The sequence below is a fragment of the Peromyscus leucopus genome, chromosome 8b (genome assembly GCF_004664715.2).
Source record: "Peromyscus leucopus breed LL Stock chromosome 8b, UCI_PerLeu_2.1, whole genome shotgun sequence".
In the NCBI taxonomy this organism is placed as follows: domain Eukaryota; kingdom Metazoa; phylum Chordata; class Mammalia; order Rodentia; family Cricetidae; genus Peromyscus; species Peromyscus leucopus.
The window spans coordinates 16,236,082-16,253,051 of NC_051086.1; the positions used below are offsets into that span (position 1 = coordinate 16,236,082).

Below are 16,970 nucleotides of genomic sequence, written 5' to 3' on the forward strand. Positions count from 1 at the left end.
ATATGTTATCCCTTAAACACCATGAGTATTAGGGACATCAGAATCTCTGCATATGAATTGATTTGCACATGTTTAAAGGGTTTTCAGTGTGGAACATGTGGCCTTCAACACAGCAGGTACATAGTAGTTGCTTGTAGAAGAAACCTGGATGAATATGTCTTCCACCAATGAGCATGTGGTTATTACTTCTAAATGAATGACACAGACCAGAGTGAACCCATCATGTGCTGGATTAACGTAGCAGTATGAAACAAAAGTGATGGTTTTGTGTTACCATGAAGTACAAGGAATTTGGAGCTCATACCTTATCTTGATTCCTCATCACCTCACCTAGTAACTCCTAACATGAGATAAATAATTTAACTTTGTATTCATTTGGTTTCAAGTTAATATGATGTTCATAATAATAGTGTCTGAAATATTTTAGGTTTAAATAATATAATATGGTGAATCACATTGAAAACAACTAGTATAAAATCACATAAGTATTCATATTTTATGATCATTAACATTTCAAGTTCAAGCATGTATTTCATGAAGGCAATAGTGTGCAAATAGTTTACTACTGCATTTTATTTCCATACCAGAGCCATAACTTGGTGCACTTCAAAAAAACTCAGTGATTAAGTGACTGGATAAGTTAACTGTAACAAATATTGCTTTCATCAGTCTGAAAAAGACAGTTGAGATGGTGTGGCTGGGATTCAGTCAGAAAACACTCCTGTCTATGAAATGTAAACTTTAAAATAATATATCAGTAGGTAGGTTTTCACATTATACAAGGGTGTTTACTGTTCAAATATCTTTCTATTCTGTTGCTTTAACTTGCAATGCTCAGGTTATTTTAGAGAGCTCTAATAGAATTCTAACTCTTTATGAGTGTACGTGGGAGGTAAAAGGAAGTATCTATCTATTGCTAGATTAACTGATGACCTCTCCCTACTTAATGCAATCCTGGTTTCAACAATATAAGAAAGTATTCTTGCTATTTTTTAAGATTCTCAAAAATCATATACTATACAGGATTTAAATTTTTAGGTTATTATATTTTTAATCTAGTAAGTGATTTTGAAGTTTATTTCACTGTCTTCTATGTCAAAACAGCAAATTAAATTTATATTAAGCCATTCTATTTGTATTAACAAAACAGTTTTCTGTATAAAAACACTAGTTTTAAAATCACACAATAATAGAAATGGTAATTCTTCAAAGTTCATACAAAGTTTAGATTTGAACATAGAGTGACATTTTTTTCATTTTCTTTGCAATGTCACCATCATGGAATAACTGCCCTCTAGACCCATACACATATATATTGATTGCCACTTACCAAAGACGGTTCGTGCTGGTACTGACTCTCTATTGAGCCAGAAGGAGACTTGTGAGAGAATAACTGTCATTATGCATGGCAGATAAGTTTGGATAACAAAGTAGCCAATTTTCCTCTTCAAGTGGAAATGAGTAGTCATAACCACATATTCTCCTAGAGGGTGAAATGGACAGTAAGTGTGAATGATTTGCCAATGAAAAGAAGTTATTCCCTAGGGTTTCAAAGGAAGCAAAGTTCTAGAGGTTAGACACATCTTGTTTTCCACATGACATCAATATGCTAGAGGGCAAAGCCTTTGTCCAAGAGAGAAAAGAAACATTCTCTCTGAGGACAAGACAGAGGTATTAGAATCTTTCTGTGATTCCTTCCCTTTACCCTTGCTGTATCATATACCTAAGGGGTACAGTTGAGTTTATATTTCCAGATTGATCCTCAAAGTGATGTTTTAGATTCAGCGAGCCCAACAAACAAAACCAGACCTGGTTTCAAGTGTGGCCTTTGCAAAACGGATTTGGAATGCCAACTGAAGGAGCTTTCATATGAAAGTTGGGACAGCTGAATTTTAGTTCCAAGACTTCCTTGGATCTCAGATTAGTGATGGAGTTTGGTCAGAAAGAGAAAATTAATAGTGAGCTTAACTCCATTGTTTCTCAAAATTTATTTCCCAGAATCAGCTGTTAATATTTGGGAAGATATAACTCTCAAATATTCAAGCATATAAAGCATTCTTTGAATTTACAAGGACATCTATACTGATGATAATAATAATTTTCTTTTCCTCTTAGTATTTTTTTTCAGTACTGGGGATGGAACCTAGGACATCCCACACACAAGGCAAGTCCTCAAGCTACACAGCATCCACAGCTCTATAACCACCCTTAGGGTTTGTTTCTGTCCCCAGTCTGGCCTGGGAAACAATGCTAGGCACTCTCTAAGATTTTTCTGTTTTACTGGTCTGAAAGAGTAGCCAAACAGCACAAACTGTAGAAGGGTTGATTTTTCTTTACGTTAGATCTTATTCAATTGCAAATCTTTAAAATGTTAAGCCTGATTCACATAGAATCTATATGTGGATGAATACATGAGAAAATAGATGTGTTCAGAACAAGAAATCCTCATCCCTCTTAGAATAGTTCCCTACCAGCCCCCTTCTCCCCATTCTAGACTTCTCGGTACTTGATTTATTATTTAACAATAACCGCTGGGTATCTGACTTCAGCTCCTGTAATGTGACTAAAAGTTCTCCAAATATCCTGGCTCAGTATTCATCAGTCTCATACCTAGCTGCTTACTCTACTCATAGAACTCAGTAGTGAATCTCCCCTCTCAATAACACACTCTCACAACCATCTTTTTTTTTTTCATTTTTATGTTTTGGCTTCTTTTAATAACTGATTATTTCCTCCATAAATTACTGAGTTCTGGGTCAAATCATCATTTTCCTTTTTATTCTTAAGTAAATGATGTAAAATCCCTCTGTCCTCAGGTCCCTCCCTTAATCTTTCTTGGACGAAAAGATTACTCTCCATCTCTCTTCTTACTGGTTGTGTGGGGATATAAAAATGCCTGCCAATTGGGCAGTGAACTAACTTGATTCTAAAAATAAGGACTTCTGATCCAAAATTCAAAGAAGGCAAATAATAGCTTTTCATGTTCCACCAACAGTTATGTTTAAAATCCACATTGCAGTTCACCTAGCATAGTTATATACCTAATATTCTAATACTGGAGAACAGCGAGTTCTAGTCTATCCTGAGTTACATAGCCAGAAAAAAAAAAAATTATACTAGGTTACTTCCCTCAAAAAGATTGACCAGCACATAGCTGTCTAATCAATGCCAATAATATATTGGATTAGCCTTCATATATCAAAAGGTGGTTCAGAAGGAGAGGATTCTATCACGACATTTGATTTCACCTTTGCAGCGTCTTTCAGCCCTCCTTTACTTTCTTATGGTTACTGTTCCCATCTCTTTTGGAGACTAATCACAATAAGCTATCAGCTGTCTTCTGTGCCACGAGTGGCATCTAACTCCAGTTTTTTCCTACCTTCAAATGTACAGGGATCTTTTATTTGTGATTATAATATCCTTCCTACTTAAAATATCTAAACAGATTCCCTTGAGGTGATTAACTTTTGTAGCCAACTTGAGTGGACTGGTATAGCACACTTCTGGAAATGTCAGCAATGGTGTTTCTGAAGATGGGAAATGACTCAGGGAGCTAAGAGGTGAAGACCTACTCTGAGTGTAGGTTGAAGAACCCAGGGGCCAAGAAGCTGGAAGCCTAAGTATGCAAATGTGCACAACTCTGTCTTAGAGTGATTTTGCTGCTGTCCTAACTTACAGGCATTAGTCTGTGGTTACTTCTTCAGTTCTTGAAGATAAACTTACACTAGCAACACTCCTGAGAATTTCTATAACCGCAAGTCTCTCTTGTTCTGAGACTCTGAATTTCTTGAGCTGAGCAGGTTTAATCTGCCTCAGACTTGGTGCCAGATAGTTTACTTACTATGAAACATGCTTCAAACCCATGGAACTATCCAATCATGGACTCACATATGAAAAATCCTGAACCAAGGCCTACCTTTTTCCATTTTAAATATTTTCCTTGAGTATTTTTTTCACAGCAGAAGAAAGCTAATGTATAAAATTATCTATGTCAAAGTTTCTCAAACTTGCAATTTGCATCTGGGACCAAATAATTGTTTGTGATTATTAAAAATCTATCTTGTGCACTGCATATTATTTATCTATCTCTAGATTTTACCTGATACAGGGACCCTAAAGCAATAGACCCCACAGAATTAAATTTCCCAAATAATCCTACACTAGAGGAGGAAAGAACTAAAACTCTAGTTCAAAGGAGGAGGAACTTGCCTCCCAGATGAAATTTCATACTGTTCCAACAGTTTATCTAGGATTACTACCAGCAAATCAACATGTAAATATTTCATGGCTTTCGTTTCATCTTCTCTGTGAAATTATAGTCCTTTTAAAGGAGAAACAGACTCTAGGAACATTTTGCTCTTCCTAGTCAGAGCCACATCAATTCTCTACTATCAACTTGTATTTTCCAATTCCTTTACAATGTTTGAAAAAAAGCCACTGTTTGTGTAGCTAAGCACCTGTTTACATAACTACTAGATAACAACATCATGTGATGCTTCCTTCCCTGGAATGAAAATAGAAATGGTCTGCATTACACACAGTAAGGAATAATCTCTTCCCTGTATTCAAGGCTCTCTACAAGGTAGATTTAATATGCAATACTATTAACATGGATCATGCCTTTCCATACATCTTCACATCTCTGTACCTTGGCCAAGCAAACTCATTTGACTTCTATTACCAAACATTTTGTTCATTGATCAATTGAGGAAAGCCCAAATACCAGATCCTCAGCAGGGTAGCAAGCAATGTCCTGAGGGGAAATTGTATTAGCCTTGGAAGGAAATGAGTTTATTTGAGTTTGATACTCAAATCTATTTTCTAGTTATATTGTCTTGGGCACCTCATGTAGACTTTCTTACTCTCAGTTTTCTTATCTGTATAATAATAAAACTGCAATGTAACTGAATGAAGAATAACTCCTCTAATAGGACCTTCCATTAAAAACCCTAAAATAAATTTTAGTTCCTTTCTCAATTTTCTTCATTCTTCACCAATATCAGAACTTGGAGAAGTATTGACAAAAGAAATGCATCCAATGTTACAGAAGAAAAACATTCCTTCATTCATCAATTGTTAGTAATGACAACATCCATTTATTGAATACTTACTACATACTTTGTACTTTAGAACACTATAAAGGTGTTCTTTATACTCATTAATAAAACTAGGTTTGCATTTTAAACTCTCCATTTGAATGCTATGCACAACTTTAAGTAGTTTCAGCTGAATGTGTCTTTATATTGTTGGTGATGTCTTCAAGGTCAATAGAAAGAAGAGCAAGAAATCCTAAAAGGATAAAAACTCAATTTTCTGAGATCTTTGTTAGATATATGCTCATGTTGCTTGACCATCCCAGGAGTACACTTTATTATTCCTAACTATTCATTCTACTGTAGCCTGAAAAATGCCATCAGCTTAAAGGGAAAAAAATGCCATCTTTCATAAAATGTCAGGAAGATAAGTATCTACATATATTCCATCATCTTTTGTCATTTCTACTGTGACATTTTTGTGAAGAGTCTGTAAAGAATATGGTTCTGGGGAGTTACTATTTGACATTATACCATATTATAAATAATGTGTTTTCCTGAGAGATTAGGAAAGAATAGAAGGGCTTCTCCTGTTTTGAAAGCATCTTAAATTAAATAAAATCTAAAGAGCATTGGCCCAAAACTTTCAAATAAGGGACAGAAGTGGCAGCAACATCAGAATCAAATTATAATCATTTAAAAGTGGAAGAAAAAAAACAAAAAGAAAAGCCCATATCTTAATATGAATTGAAAGTCTAGACACCAAGTGTGTATGTACTCAGCATAACAAATGAACAGTGTAGAAGAATTGTAAGTTAAATGTCCTCAGAAATCATCCAACCCTGAGGGAAGTTTTTAAATAAAAAGTGACAAAGTTCCTGATACATTACACAGTAAGAATAAGGAGAATGCAAGAATGAAAGTGGGTATAATTTGGCAAATTGGCATTTGGAGTTAGTTTAGAAGTGGATTTCTCAAATATTTGTTAATCACTGTGGTTAGTTTTCTTAGACTTCACTCTCCTGATTTTTCTACATCATATGATACTGTTGAACTAGCCTATTCCCTGGAATGCTCTGAGGATAAAATTTAACAGCATGTGTGACAGTACTTATAATCTTAATCCTAGGTAGATTTACAGTGTAAGGATAGAGCAGTAGATTTATATTCTTTCTGGCTTGGGAAATCAACCCTCAGTCAAGTTGTAAAACGATATTGAACATTGAGTTCACAAGAATTTTTTCCACATTCCATGGAAATAAGGGAACACGAATGAGTAATAGAACTCTTAGCCAAACTAGATCTTTTCTCTCATTTGAAATATGAATTAGTTAATGAGAAAACCACAGAAGTCTTTTCTCTAGTGATCATGCACTAGGCATTACAGATGGGATCCCTGAATGTTGATCACAGTTCGACCCACAGTCAGATAAGATGATCCCTCATGATGTTGACCTTGGAACTCATCTTTCAGACAAAGTCTAGAAAAGTCTCCTTATTTAAGAAAGGTGATCCTGTCATTTTTCTTAGTCATTTTTTCTGAGGATAAAAGATAGTAATTGAGAAGAAACAGCTTACTTTCCAGGCTTACTAGAATGCCTTGTGATCAAATTTGCTTTGGAAAACAAGATAATGTCAAGTTGTCCTTGAACTTTAAAACCATTGCATGAACTACTTTCTTATTCTTTTCTGGATACTGATGTTATTCTTGTCCCAATGACCAACACAGTTATTTCATGTTGCTGTATATGACCTGTATATTACTGACCTAAAAATCTCAGGTATTGTGGTAGTATCTCTACCATTCTCTTTCTCAGATCATTGAAATGATATAGAGTTATTTGGACATGAAGCATCTCACTGGGATTACATGATGTGTGTTTACAGGTAAGCTAGATACCACGTTCTAACCTTGTAAAAGGCCATCTAGAATTGACTAGGTCCCTCAAAGGATATTAAGGTGGACAGAGTTTTTTTTTCTGTCTAGTTACTGTTGTTTTGTGTTCTAGTGCCATCATTCTCTGGTTTCCTGGCAGGAATAGGGAGATAATTGCACTCAGTGTCATCTATTTTAACTTCTTCAGAGTTCCACAATGGGTTGTGAAATGTAGTATCGACAGCCTTGACAAAACCTTTTTTCCTTCTCTCTGAAACCTGCAGAGATAGATTCTTGATGAGCTAAAGTGGGCCCAGAGGATGTATAATTCCATTTGTTATTGCAGTGTTGAAGATGGACATCACACTGAGCTCTTGTATTTGAGAATTTGCTCCCCAATATTTAATAATAAGTGGGGGTCCCCTTCTGTTCAGGTATACTCAATGTTCTGTTACATAATGACTATTCCAAGTAAGCCCAACTATGCTGCTGTCCAGCTCAGTGACCCAAGTGTTGCCCTCTTATCTCCTTGCCTCAATCCACCTTTTTTAAATTAGATTTTCTTCTCTGAATAACTGGAATTTTGTTGGCATAACTCCTTAGTAAGCAAAGGATCATTTGACAAAACCATTAAGTTTAAAGATGTACTATCTGGTCCTGGAGAGTGATGTCATGGTATGGTCACAGTCATTAAGGATAGAAGTACAGTAGAGTCTTTTTCTCCAAATGGTCTTCCAGACTTGTATATATTATTGCATGTGAATTACAGCAATGGGATTTGTCTCTTTGATATTACCAACCACAATCATAAAAGATTAAGTGGGTCTGTGTTATATGATACTAAATGCATAGGACCTAGAATATTGGCTACTGTTTTCCAACAGAGATATATGCTACCAACATGAAAAGCTACCTCCTATAGTAATCTTTCCTCAATTAGCCTAAACTACATTTTCCCCTTATTTGCACAAAATATTTATGCAATGCTTCCTCTGCCATAGCTACTACAGAAAATAATAGGGATAAAGAAAATGGAAATGATCTCTGCCCTAACAAAAGCGTTAGCACAGCACTTAGCACCCATTTTGATAATTACAGTTTATGTGTTCATCCACCCTAGACTTTGCCTTCCATAAGAGCAAGGTCTTTGCCGTGGCTATCATTGAAACTCCAGTGCTAGTCATGATACCTGACTTATCATAACATCCATTTTTAAGAAGTAAGCAGAGCCTATTTTGGTATCTTTTTTCAGCACATGTTGTAAGACAAAAAGAAAAAAGAAAAGAAAAGAATTTAAGACTGGAGCAACGGCCATTATGCAACAATCTGAGCATCTACTGTGTGTTTTGTACTAGAGTTTCACACCCACTTCTAGTTATCTTTTTAGGTATGGGGACAGAACCCTGACTTTTATTCATGTTTTGCAAGTGCTCTCACAGTGAACTACAAACATCCCCAGCCACTGTCTCATTGTTAATGGAAAGTATGCTTCTCTGACTCCTTAGATGGAGGGAAAGTTTCTGTCTAGAGAAAGAAGCCACTCAACATCCCCAGACTTCTGATGGCAGCACCAGGATGTCTATCCACATCCTCCCAACAGTAGAGAGACAGGCTTTCCACCTTGCTACCACATTTCTAATAAGGGCAAAGCTGAGGGCAGCTCTTCTTCATCTTATAAAACACGAAGCATAAGTATTTTAGCTCCTAAGGAAGTGTTTTTAAATAAGGAAAAGTCACATCTTATGTAAAAAATTAAGTGATTGATCTATTGCTTGAAAATGCTAACATTCTTAGGGTCTCAAAATGAAATCTGAAAACAGAAGAGTTTTGTTTTTGATATTATTGTTGTTGTTATTGTTTTTGTTGGTGGTGGTGGTGATGGTAGTGGTGGTGGTGGTGGTTTTTTGATGAAATTAGCATCACTGTTTTTGTACACGACTCAGTCACTTTTTTTTTTTTTACAAATTCAAGTGCATTAAATAAATTTAATTTCTGTAAGATGTGTATGAAAATTATTATTAGCTCTTGACAAATATTTTATCAGTTGAACACATTTAAAATGCAGAACATTGAGAGAAAGCATAAATTTTCTGATTTTTTATTTCCCATATTTAATTTAATTAATTTAGTAATTTTTTATTATCAGATTTCAAATAATTCAAGATGGTCCCTTGTATATTACTTAACTCTTTGTAACAACCTTAGAATCTTTGGGCACAGTTGGTTTCAACACTAAAAGGATCAAACTTTATATACTTTTAACTCCAAAATGGAGTGATCAGTATTGTATACCTCCACTGGCTTCAGGTGTGAGATAGTATTAGCCTCAGAAAATAAGGAAATTTATTTTGTGTGCATATCCTGTGTATAATGATCAATGCTTAAATTTATATGCAATCCTTTGATGTATGACAATAAGTGGGACCTAGAGATCACATACAGCTAGTATTTATGTAAGGACACTATGTGCAAAGACTTGCAGAAAATCATCTGCACCGGTTTAATTTATTCTTCCCAACATACTATAGAGTTCCCACAATCCGTTGGAAAATTGAAGGCATGACAAAGTAGTACAGACTTTCATCCATAACAGTTTTTACCCCAAGTTTTCTGTTTATATCCCAGGCTGCCCTGATCATACAGAACCAGCTTATTATGGTAATCAAGGGAAGCCAGAAATACTGAATGGCACGTAGAGCACTGGAGGCCCAGAGTTTACTCCTTTCCTGACTTTTCTGTCATTAAGGGAGTCAGAGTTCTCTTTTATTTTTCCTTTCATCATCTCCAGAATAATCAGATGTAACTTACCCGTACTGGACTGAACAATTCCAGAGTCAACTGTTTGTCCAAGAAGGTCATATTGGTTTAAGCGTGACCCATCTTCTGCCACAACTACTGAGCGAGCTGGCTCTCTGGTCCACTCATAGACAACTTCTGCTCTTGTATAAGCATCTGAGAGTGAGAAAAAAAGAACATAGTTATGCATCTTGCCCCTTAACTCCTCCTAATGAGCTGATTGTACCATCAGCTTCATATTTCCTACCACAGTGTTGCAGAGGGCAAGCCAGAAAATGAAAGCTCACATTCAGTTGCTTGGTAATGTAATACATATTTTTTTCTGAGGTTTTTCTTTCAGTCACTTGTCCACTCCTAACATGTTAAGCTCATACAAAGGATACAGCACTGTGCTAGTGTTGCAATAATAAACATACACAAGGTGGCTGATTTTGTGTGACTTATATTGGCGTAATAGAGTCACAAGCATATAGCCAAATAAAGATGTAATTCTACAGAGTGTTTAATGCAAGGAAGCCATACACTACTAGGTGAAGGGAGGGAGGGAGAAAGTCTGCATTTAGGTATGGAAAAGGACTTAGAGATGTTCAAGTCAACACTTTTATGAATGTGAGACCTAAAAACAGAAGGTGGGCAGAGCAGAGATCATGAGAGGGAAAAAAACTTGTTCAATAGGCAACATGTTTTTTGTTGTTGTTGTTTATTTATCTTTATTTCAGACACAGGCATGACTCAGTTGAAGAAGATTAGTATATGCACAGTAGAAAACATGAGACCTAAAGTGAAATAAAGTCAACAACCCTGGGTACATAAGACGTTGAGCCATGGGAAGCTTACAGTAAATGGAAGAGTGTTGCTGCAGAGGCTCACACTGACATCCTGTTAAACTGATGATTTGTGTAGATATTTACAATCATGATGCTGCTGCCGAAGATGGTGATAAGTGACCTTACAAAACCTTCCTTCTCACTCATGGTCACAAGCCAAGTCACTGGTAGTCCAGAAATCTCCCGTATGAGGTTCTCATTCGTAAGTCTTTAATCCACTCAGATTAGAGACCCGTGAATAGAAATGAAGGAAAGCAGGAAGTGAGGGAGGAAAGGATAGACAGACGGAAGAAAAGAAGGTGGCAGGATGGAAGAAAAGATGTCACAGCTTTTCTCTTTTCCAGTCATAGAAGACCCATTTCACATCGGCTGAAATGCCATCCTCTGTTTAGATGCACAATGATGTTAACCTTTTAAGGAGTACCAGGTGAGGAAGAGTAAGCTGCTTTAGATTATTTGATGGGAGGGCATGACAGCAAAGGTTGGCCTTATGATACAAGCTTGATTCACTGGCCAATGGCCAGCTCATCCATTAGTCACATTTGGCACCCCTCCCAGGGACCAAACCACTTTCAGAAGGCTACGAAAATGTTTTAATTTATTTAAGATCTAAGATCAATATAACCTAAATTGGCATGTATTCATCTTTAAACCAACAGTTATAAACTATAATTTGAATTATGCTTTGGAGGAATGCCCCTCCCCAAGAAAGACAAAAATGCTTAGAGCTCATTGAATTCTTAGCACTGATGTGTTCAATACAACCTTCAAACTCGGGACTGAGAATTGTGTACAAATATGTACTCCCCAAGCTAAAATATTATAAGATATTAAATTATGGTTGCCTTTTATATGAAAATGATACTATCTGCAAAACATACTCTGACTTTGAAACACAACCTGGAATGTCACTTTACTCTGAGTGAAGCAGGAAAACTGAAATCTTGCTTCCTTGTGTTATGTGGCATCCTGTCTGCCCCATCATCACTTATAAGTCAATTAATACCAGTTATCTCTTGAGAAAACATTTATGTAAGTTTGAGAGAAAATAATTTAATTTATCCTGAGACACCTTTAAGTGACAAATGAGTAATCTAAAATTTGCCCCTTTGCATAGACTTTAAAATTTTCCTTATTTTCTTGTGGCTATTTTCAGTGGGTAAAGGGGCAAGGTGTCTTAGCATGGCACAGAGTAGGATGATTTTATCAATGAGGAAGGTATAAAATTAGACTTTAAAAGGCTCTTAGAAGAGGGCAGAGCACACTAGTTGGAGACGCAATATATTATATTACTTTCTGATCATAGCGAATTCTTGTTTTCTTACTGAAGTAGACACACTGCATTTATTATAGTGCGAATTGACTGAATGTGCCTCTTCAAAAAGCCTCAATGGCCACATACTTTCATCACATTTTATAGACAGTAAAGTGGGGCATAGAACCAAATACTTTTTTCATGGCATGCCACTATTTAGTAGGGAAACAGAGATAAGAGCTTAAGATGCTGTTCATTCTGCTCCATCTCATTGGAAATATTTTTTTTTCTAGAAAAAATAGTCCACGTTGTACATAAGCCACGGAAGTCTGCTAGTTCTGTAAATGTCGAGGAAGCTAATTCTAGAGCTTGTGCCATTTTGGAACAAGCTAAATCTCCTGCTACTATATTGTACAGTTGTTGGCAACAGTGGCTGGATGGTATCATTTTATAACTTGAGTTGTCTCTGGAATGCCTATATAGTTATAGCGGGAAAAGTGGTGTGCTATCTTTGGTGCCTCATGCTTCATATTTTAGAAGTACCATGGTGTTTGAACATGCACAAGCCCTCTTCTGCAGTGCAGTGAAGGTTTACATCACTTACTACTTAGAGCTCCTCCTGGAAATTTCCCTAAATGAAGAATGCACTCCCATGATGCAAGCTGATGCTTTATGGTAGAGAAGACAGAAGGAAGGAACAAGGATAGTTTATGTGAACTGATAATTCTTAAATAGAAGGAAGTAAAAGCTGGCAAACGTCTTCAACTGCATAGTCAAACACTTTAGGACAAGATATCAAAGAAATCATATTCCCTAGTAAGAAATGGTAAAACAAAAGGCATTGGTTGAGGTTTAGAAGTAGCCTAGTGTTAATACTTCACTAAAGCCTAGATTTAATGTCAAGAGAAGAGCTGTAAAATGAAGTACCAGTGCCTTTTATCAGCCTCAGTGGCCAGAGTTCCATGTTTTCCTTTCATTCCTCAGACCTCTTCTTTCTACCTGCTTAAGTGTTGAAAAGCAAAAAGAAACTTAAAACCTGGTTAGTATAATCTTTCTTTATTCAGTAAATATATATTTATTGAATCATATTAACCTCTGCAACAGAAAATGATAAATAAAATATACCCTGCTCTTATAAAAGTTGTGGTCATCTGCGCACAATAGAAAGTGTTCATTAATAAACACAAATGATAATGAATACAGGGGCAAATGTCATAAAATAAGCAGGGGAAAAGGACTGAGAAAATTGATAGTGCCATATATGAATTACTACAGAATCATCAGGAAGAAACTTGAGAGGTGCTGTTTATGCTGAGTTGTGGAAGATGGGAAGGCTATCCACACAGATGCTACAAAGAGAAGAGCAACATGGACAGGGAAGAGCACAGGCCAAACACCCAGGTGCAAAACTGCTTTATGCATTTTTTAAACTTCATTCTTTTTGTATGCTACACTATTTGTTCTCTCCTCACGATCCATTGCCTTCTTTGTAAAATACCTCCCAAATCCTTCAAATGAAAATGCGTCTATATGAAAACATTCTGCTCAACCTCCTCTGAGAACATCAGCAAGGTAAAACACATTTTATTATACTGAGATACAGGTAGATGATTCTTAGGATTTTAGGAAAAGCTTTGATCGGTGTGGCCACTAATTTCTTATTTTCTCCCTGAAAGCAGATGCAGGTGCTTGAGGTGCCATTTTGTGATGAGGAACTTCATGTAAAGACATTCTTTGTTAAGACTTGGGACTGAGCAGACGTCAATGAACAATGACCTTTACACATCTTATATGAAAGTGCGTCGCCCCTTTTCTTTCACTCCATTCAGTTCACACCACTGAAGCAAACCTTACTGAAAAATAAACTGTAATTCACTGAGCAAATAAGAACACATTTGAAGCCTAATCGAAGTTGGGAATAAAATACTTTTATCTGGGGGGGTGGGGGGCATTATTGGTAATGATACTGTGGTAGTGGTGATGGATCAGCACTGGCTCAGGAATAATATAGTGGGTGATCTTCCTCCTAAGATTATATCATAGACTAGGAGAACTTACAAGGGAGCATAAATTTGATGAACTATTTGATCTCCAAATAACAAATAATAGCATCCCTGTTAGAAATAGAACTGGAGAGCCCACTATGTAAAGAGCACATTAAAACAAAAAAGGGGTGCAAAAAGACATTCTTCCCTAAAGTCTTGTTTAGCTGAAAGGTTTGGAAGAGATTAATCTTGAGTTTGCAGGATAGAATGTGATCTATAAATAGAGAACAATGTCTCCCCATGACTAGAGCTGTGAGGTGCATGAAGGCCCTTTGCTATTTTCTTTGCCTGCTGTCATCCTACACTATCACTATTTTTCTTCTATGAATCATATTTTACCAAAATAGTTGCTCAGTCTGCCTGTCTTGTGGGAAGAGTAAGCCGGTTAGGTAAACCAGGATTGACTCAGTCCCTGTCTGAACCCCGCCCCCCCTGCAGGAAGCCAGGAATACATTATCTTCACTCCATGTCTGCATTAGAGTCAGAAATCGAACGGGAGAGAGTAGCTCAGAAAGTCTAGCTCTACAGCCCAAAGTTCCTTTGTCTCCCCATAGGTACTCTTTGATGATTTCAAACTGTACGGATCCATAAAGTTAACACAATGGAGATGTGTCTATGATACCATCAAATGAAAACAAAAGCATAAATACATTCATGAATTCCATGGGACAGTCACACTGACTGGAGAAAATTAGAGATGATCATGTCAATAATTTATTTTCTGGATATCTCTTTAACATGCCTCTATTAAGAAAAATGACTACATATTGTCTTTGGCCACCAATGAATATTTTCTTAAAACCTTGTCAGACATTGTAAAGTAAATACAGCAATCCCCTTTTATTGGGGTGGATATGTATCTATGAGATCCAAGATTATTTTCCCTTTTCCACGAATACTACTTGATACTGTTTTTCTACTAGATGGTTTAATCCATGGTTTCTATTTTAGTAAATAAATAAAAAAATAACATGGGAGCTGGAGAGATGGCTCAGTGGTTAAGAGTGTGCACTGCTCTTCTCGGGATCCTGAGTTTAGTTCCCTGCACACAAATCAGGCAATTCACGACCACTTGTAACTACAGCTCCAGGAGATTTGATGATGTCCTCTTATGGCCTCCACAGGTGCACATGCATGCATGCTATGCATTCATATAGTGTCCTAGTTAGAATTGATATTGCTGTGATGAAACACCATGACAGAAGAACATGGGAAGGAAATGGTTTGTTTCAGCTTACAATGCTATGTATCAGTTCATCACTGAGAGAAGTCAGGGCAGGAACTCAAGCAGAGCAGGAACCTGGAGTTAGGAGCTGATACAAGGGCCATGGAGGGGAGCTGTTTACAGGTTGCTTCCCATGGCTTACTCAGCCTACTTTCTTATACAATCCAGACCTACCAGAGCAGGAATGGCACCATCTTCAGTGGTCTAAACCCACACACACCAATCACTAATTAAGAAAATATCTTACAGCGGCATTTTCTCAATGAGGCTCCTTTCTTTCAGATAAATCTAGCTTGTGTAAGCTGACATAAAATTATCCAGCATATATAGGTGCACACATACATACACAAAAATAAAATCCCTTTTAAAAAGCAAAAATACGAAACACATAAGGGCTGCTACTCATAGGCAACTTTTGTAATAAATTGCTGTCTTAATTTTCTTGAAATATATTTGTGACTCTCTAACAGGCCATAACTAATTGGAAATCTCTTAAGTTCATGGATCTTGTGTAAGAATAATGATAATTTAAAGTAAATTTACTTACAGCTTCCAAATTTTAATGGGCAGGCATGGGCATCCATAGGGAAGTCTTCCAAGTGCATTGGGCATTCAGCTCTCACCGTCAGCCTTATCAATTAAGGAAAGAGAATACAAACAAAACTCTATAGATTAGACATGTGATGATAATTAGATAAGGATGTTATTAACTATAGCAAATATATTAACAAATCAGATTAGATGGACATAAAATGTACACCTATGCTATATTCCCAATAATCAAATGATCTTGAAAGATTTATTAGATACCATGACTGTTTTCTATAATTTTTGTTTACTTTATGAAAATCAACAAGATTGGATTTTGAAGAAGGGGAAAACATTACTGGTATTTCTTAAAACAGAAAGCATCCACTAATCCATCTGGCTATGGGAATTGTTCTGAGAATTAAAGTAGTTATAATCAAATATATAATTGCATAACCAAATGATGGATATAGTAATTTTCCTGATTTGATTATTATATAATGTATACCTAAATTTAAATCATATTGGAAGGCCTAAATATGTATGATTATTATCAGTCAATTAAAGATACAAAAAAAAAGTATAAAAGAACATGCATAATTGCCACTTGATCCTTGATTGAGAAAAAGACATTGGCAGCAATACCAAGAATAGTCCTCCTGTCCTAATCATTCTCCAAATCCTTCCCCTGATAGCACCAACAAAGGGGACAGAAATAGAACAGGTGAAGTAGAAAGTGTCTCTAGGCTTTGTGAGATTGTGGTTCATGCAAGGTGCAAACCTTCCTTGGTGATTTTTAGGAAGTATGACTGAATTTCCAATAGTTAGTTTAATTTACAAAGCCATTGCCAGGTTGAGGCAGGTCTGTACTCTATTTCACATGTATATCACATGTTCTGGGAATGTGAACTCTATTCATATTTCTATTTATTTTTTTGTTTAGCTTTTAAGACAGGCTTTCTCTGCGCAACAGCTCTGGCTGTCCAGAAACTCACTTTGTAGACCAAGCTGGCCTCAAACTCACAGAGATCTGCCTGCTTCTGCCTCCCAAATGCTGGAATTAAAGGCATGTGCCACCACCACCCAGACATACTATTCATGTTCTTTTTAAAAAATGCTAAAAACTTATTCATTGAAATATATATAGATAGATAGATGATAGATAGATAGATAGATAGATAGATAGATAGATAGATAGATAAATTTCAAACAGGTGCTTAGTTTGTGGTAGTTGTAAATTCTTTCCCCTTTCTCCATATAAGATCTCTCCAGTTTTGATAATACTGTGATTAGTACAGTTGAAGCTGCAGCAGCTTACACATATGCAGTGTAACTTGAAATGAGAGGGATATTTAAAAAGTAGCACACACTAACTGAATTGTAGC

At 36.3% G+C, this 16,970-nt stretch overlaps 1 protein-coding gene across 3 annotated transcripts in view; it reads right to left on the reverse strand.

The window, feature by feature from the left end:
* The window catches only part of Gabra1 (gamma-aminobutyric acid type A receptor subunit alpha1), a 54,235-nt gene that overhangs the window by 8,555 nt on the left and 28,710 nt on the right, over positions 1-16,970 (reverse strand). For all 3 annotated transcript variants that reach the window (XM_028864287.1, XM_028864288.2, XM_028864286.2), the window contains exons 6-8: positions 15,605-15,687; positions 9,718-9,861; positions 1,331-1,483 (exon numbers count right to left, since the gene is read on the reverse strand). In XM_028864287.1, the coding sequence (XP_028720120.1) occupies positions 1,331-1,483; positions 9,718-9,861; positions 15,605-15,687 (380 nt within the window). The remainder of the gene's footprint in view (positions 1-1,330; positions 1,484-9,717; positions 9,862-15,604; positions 15,688-16,970) is intronic.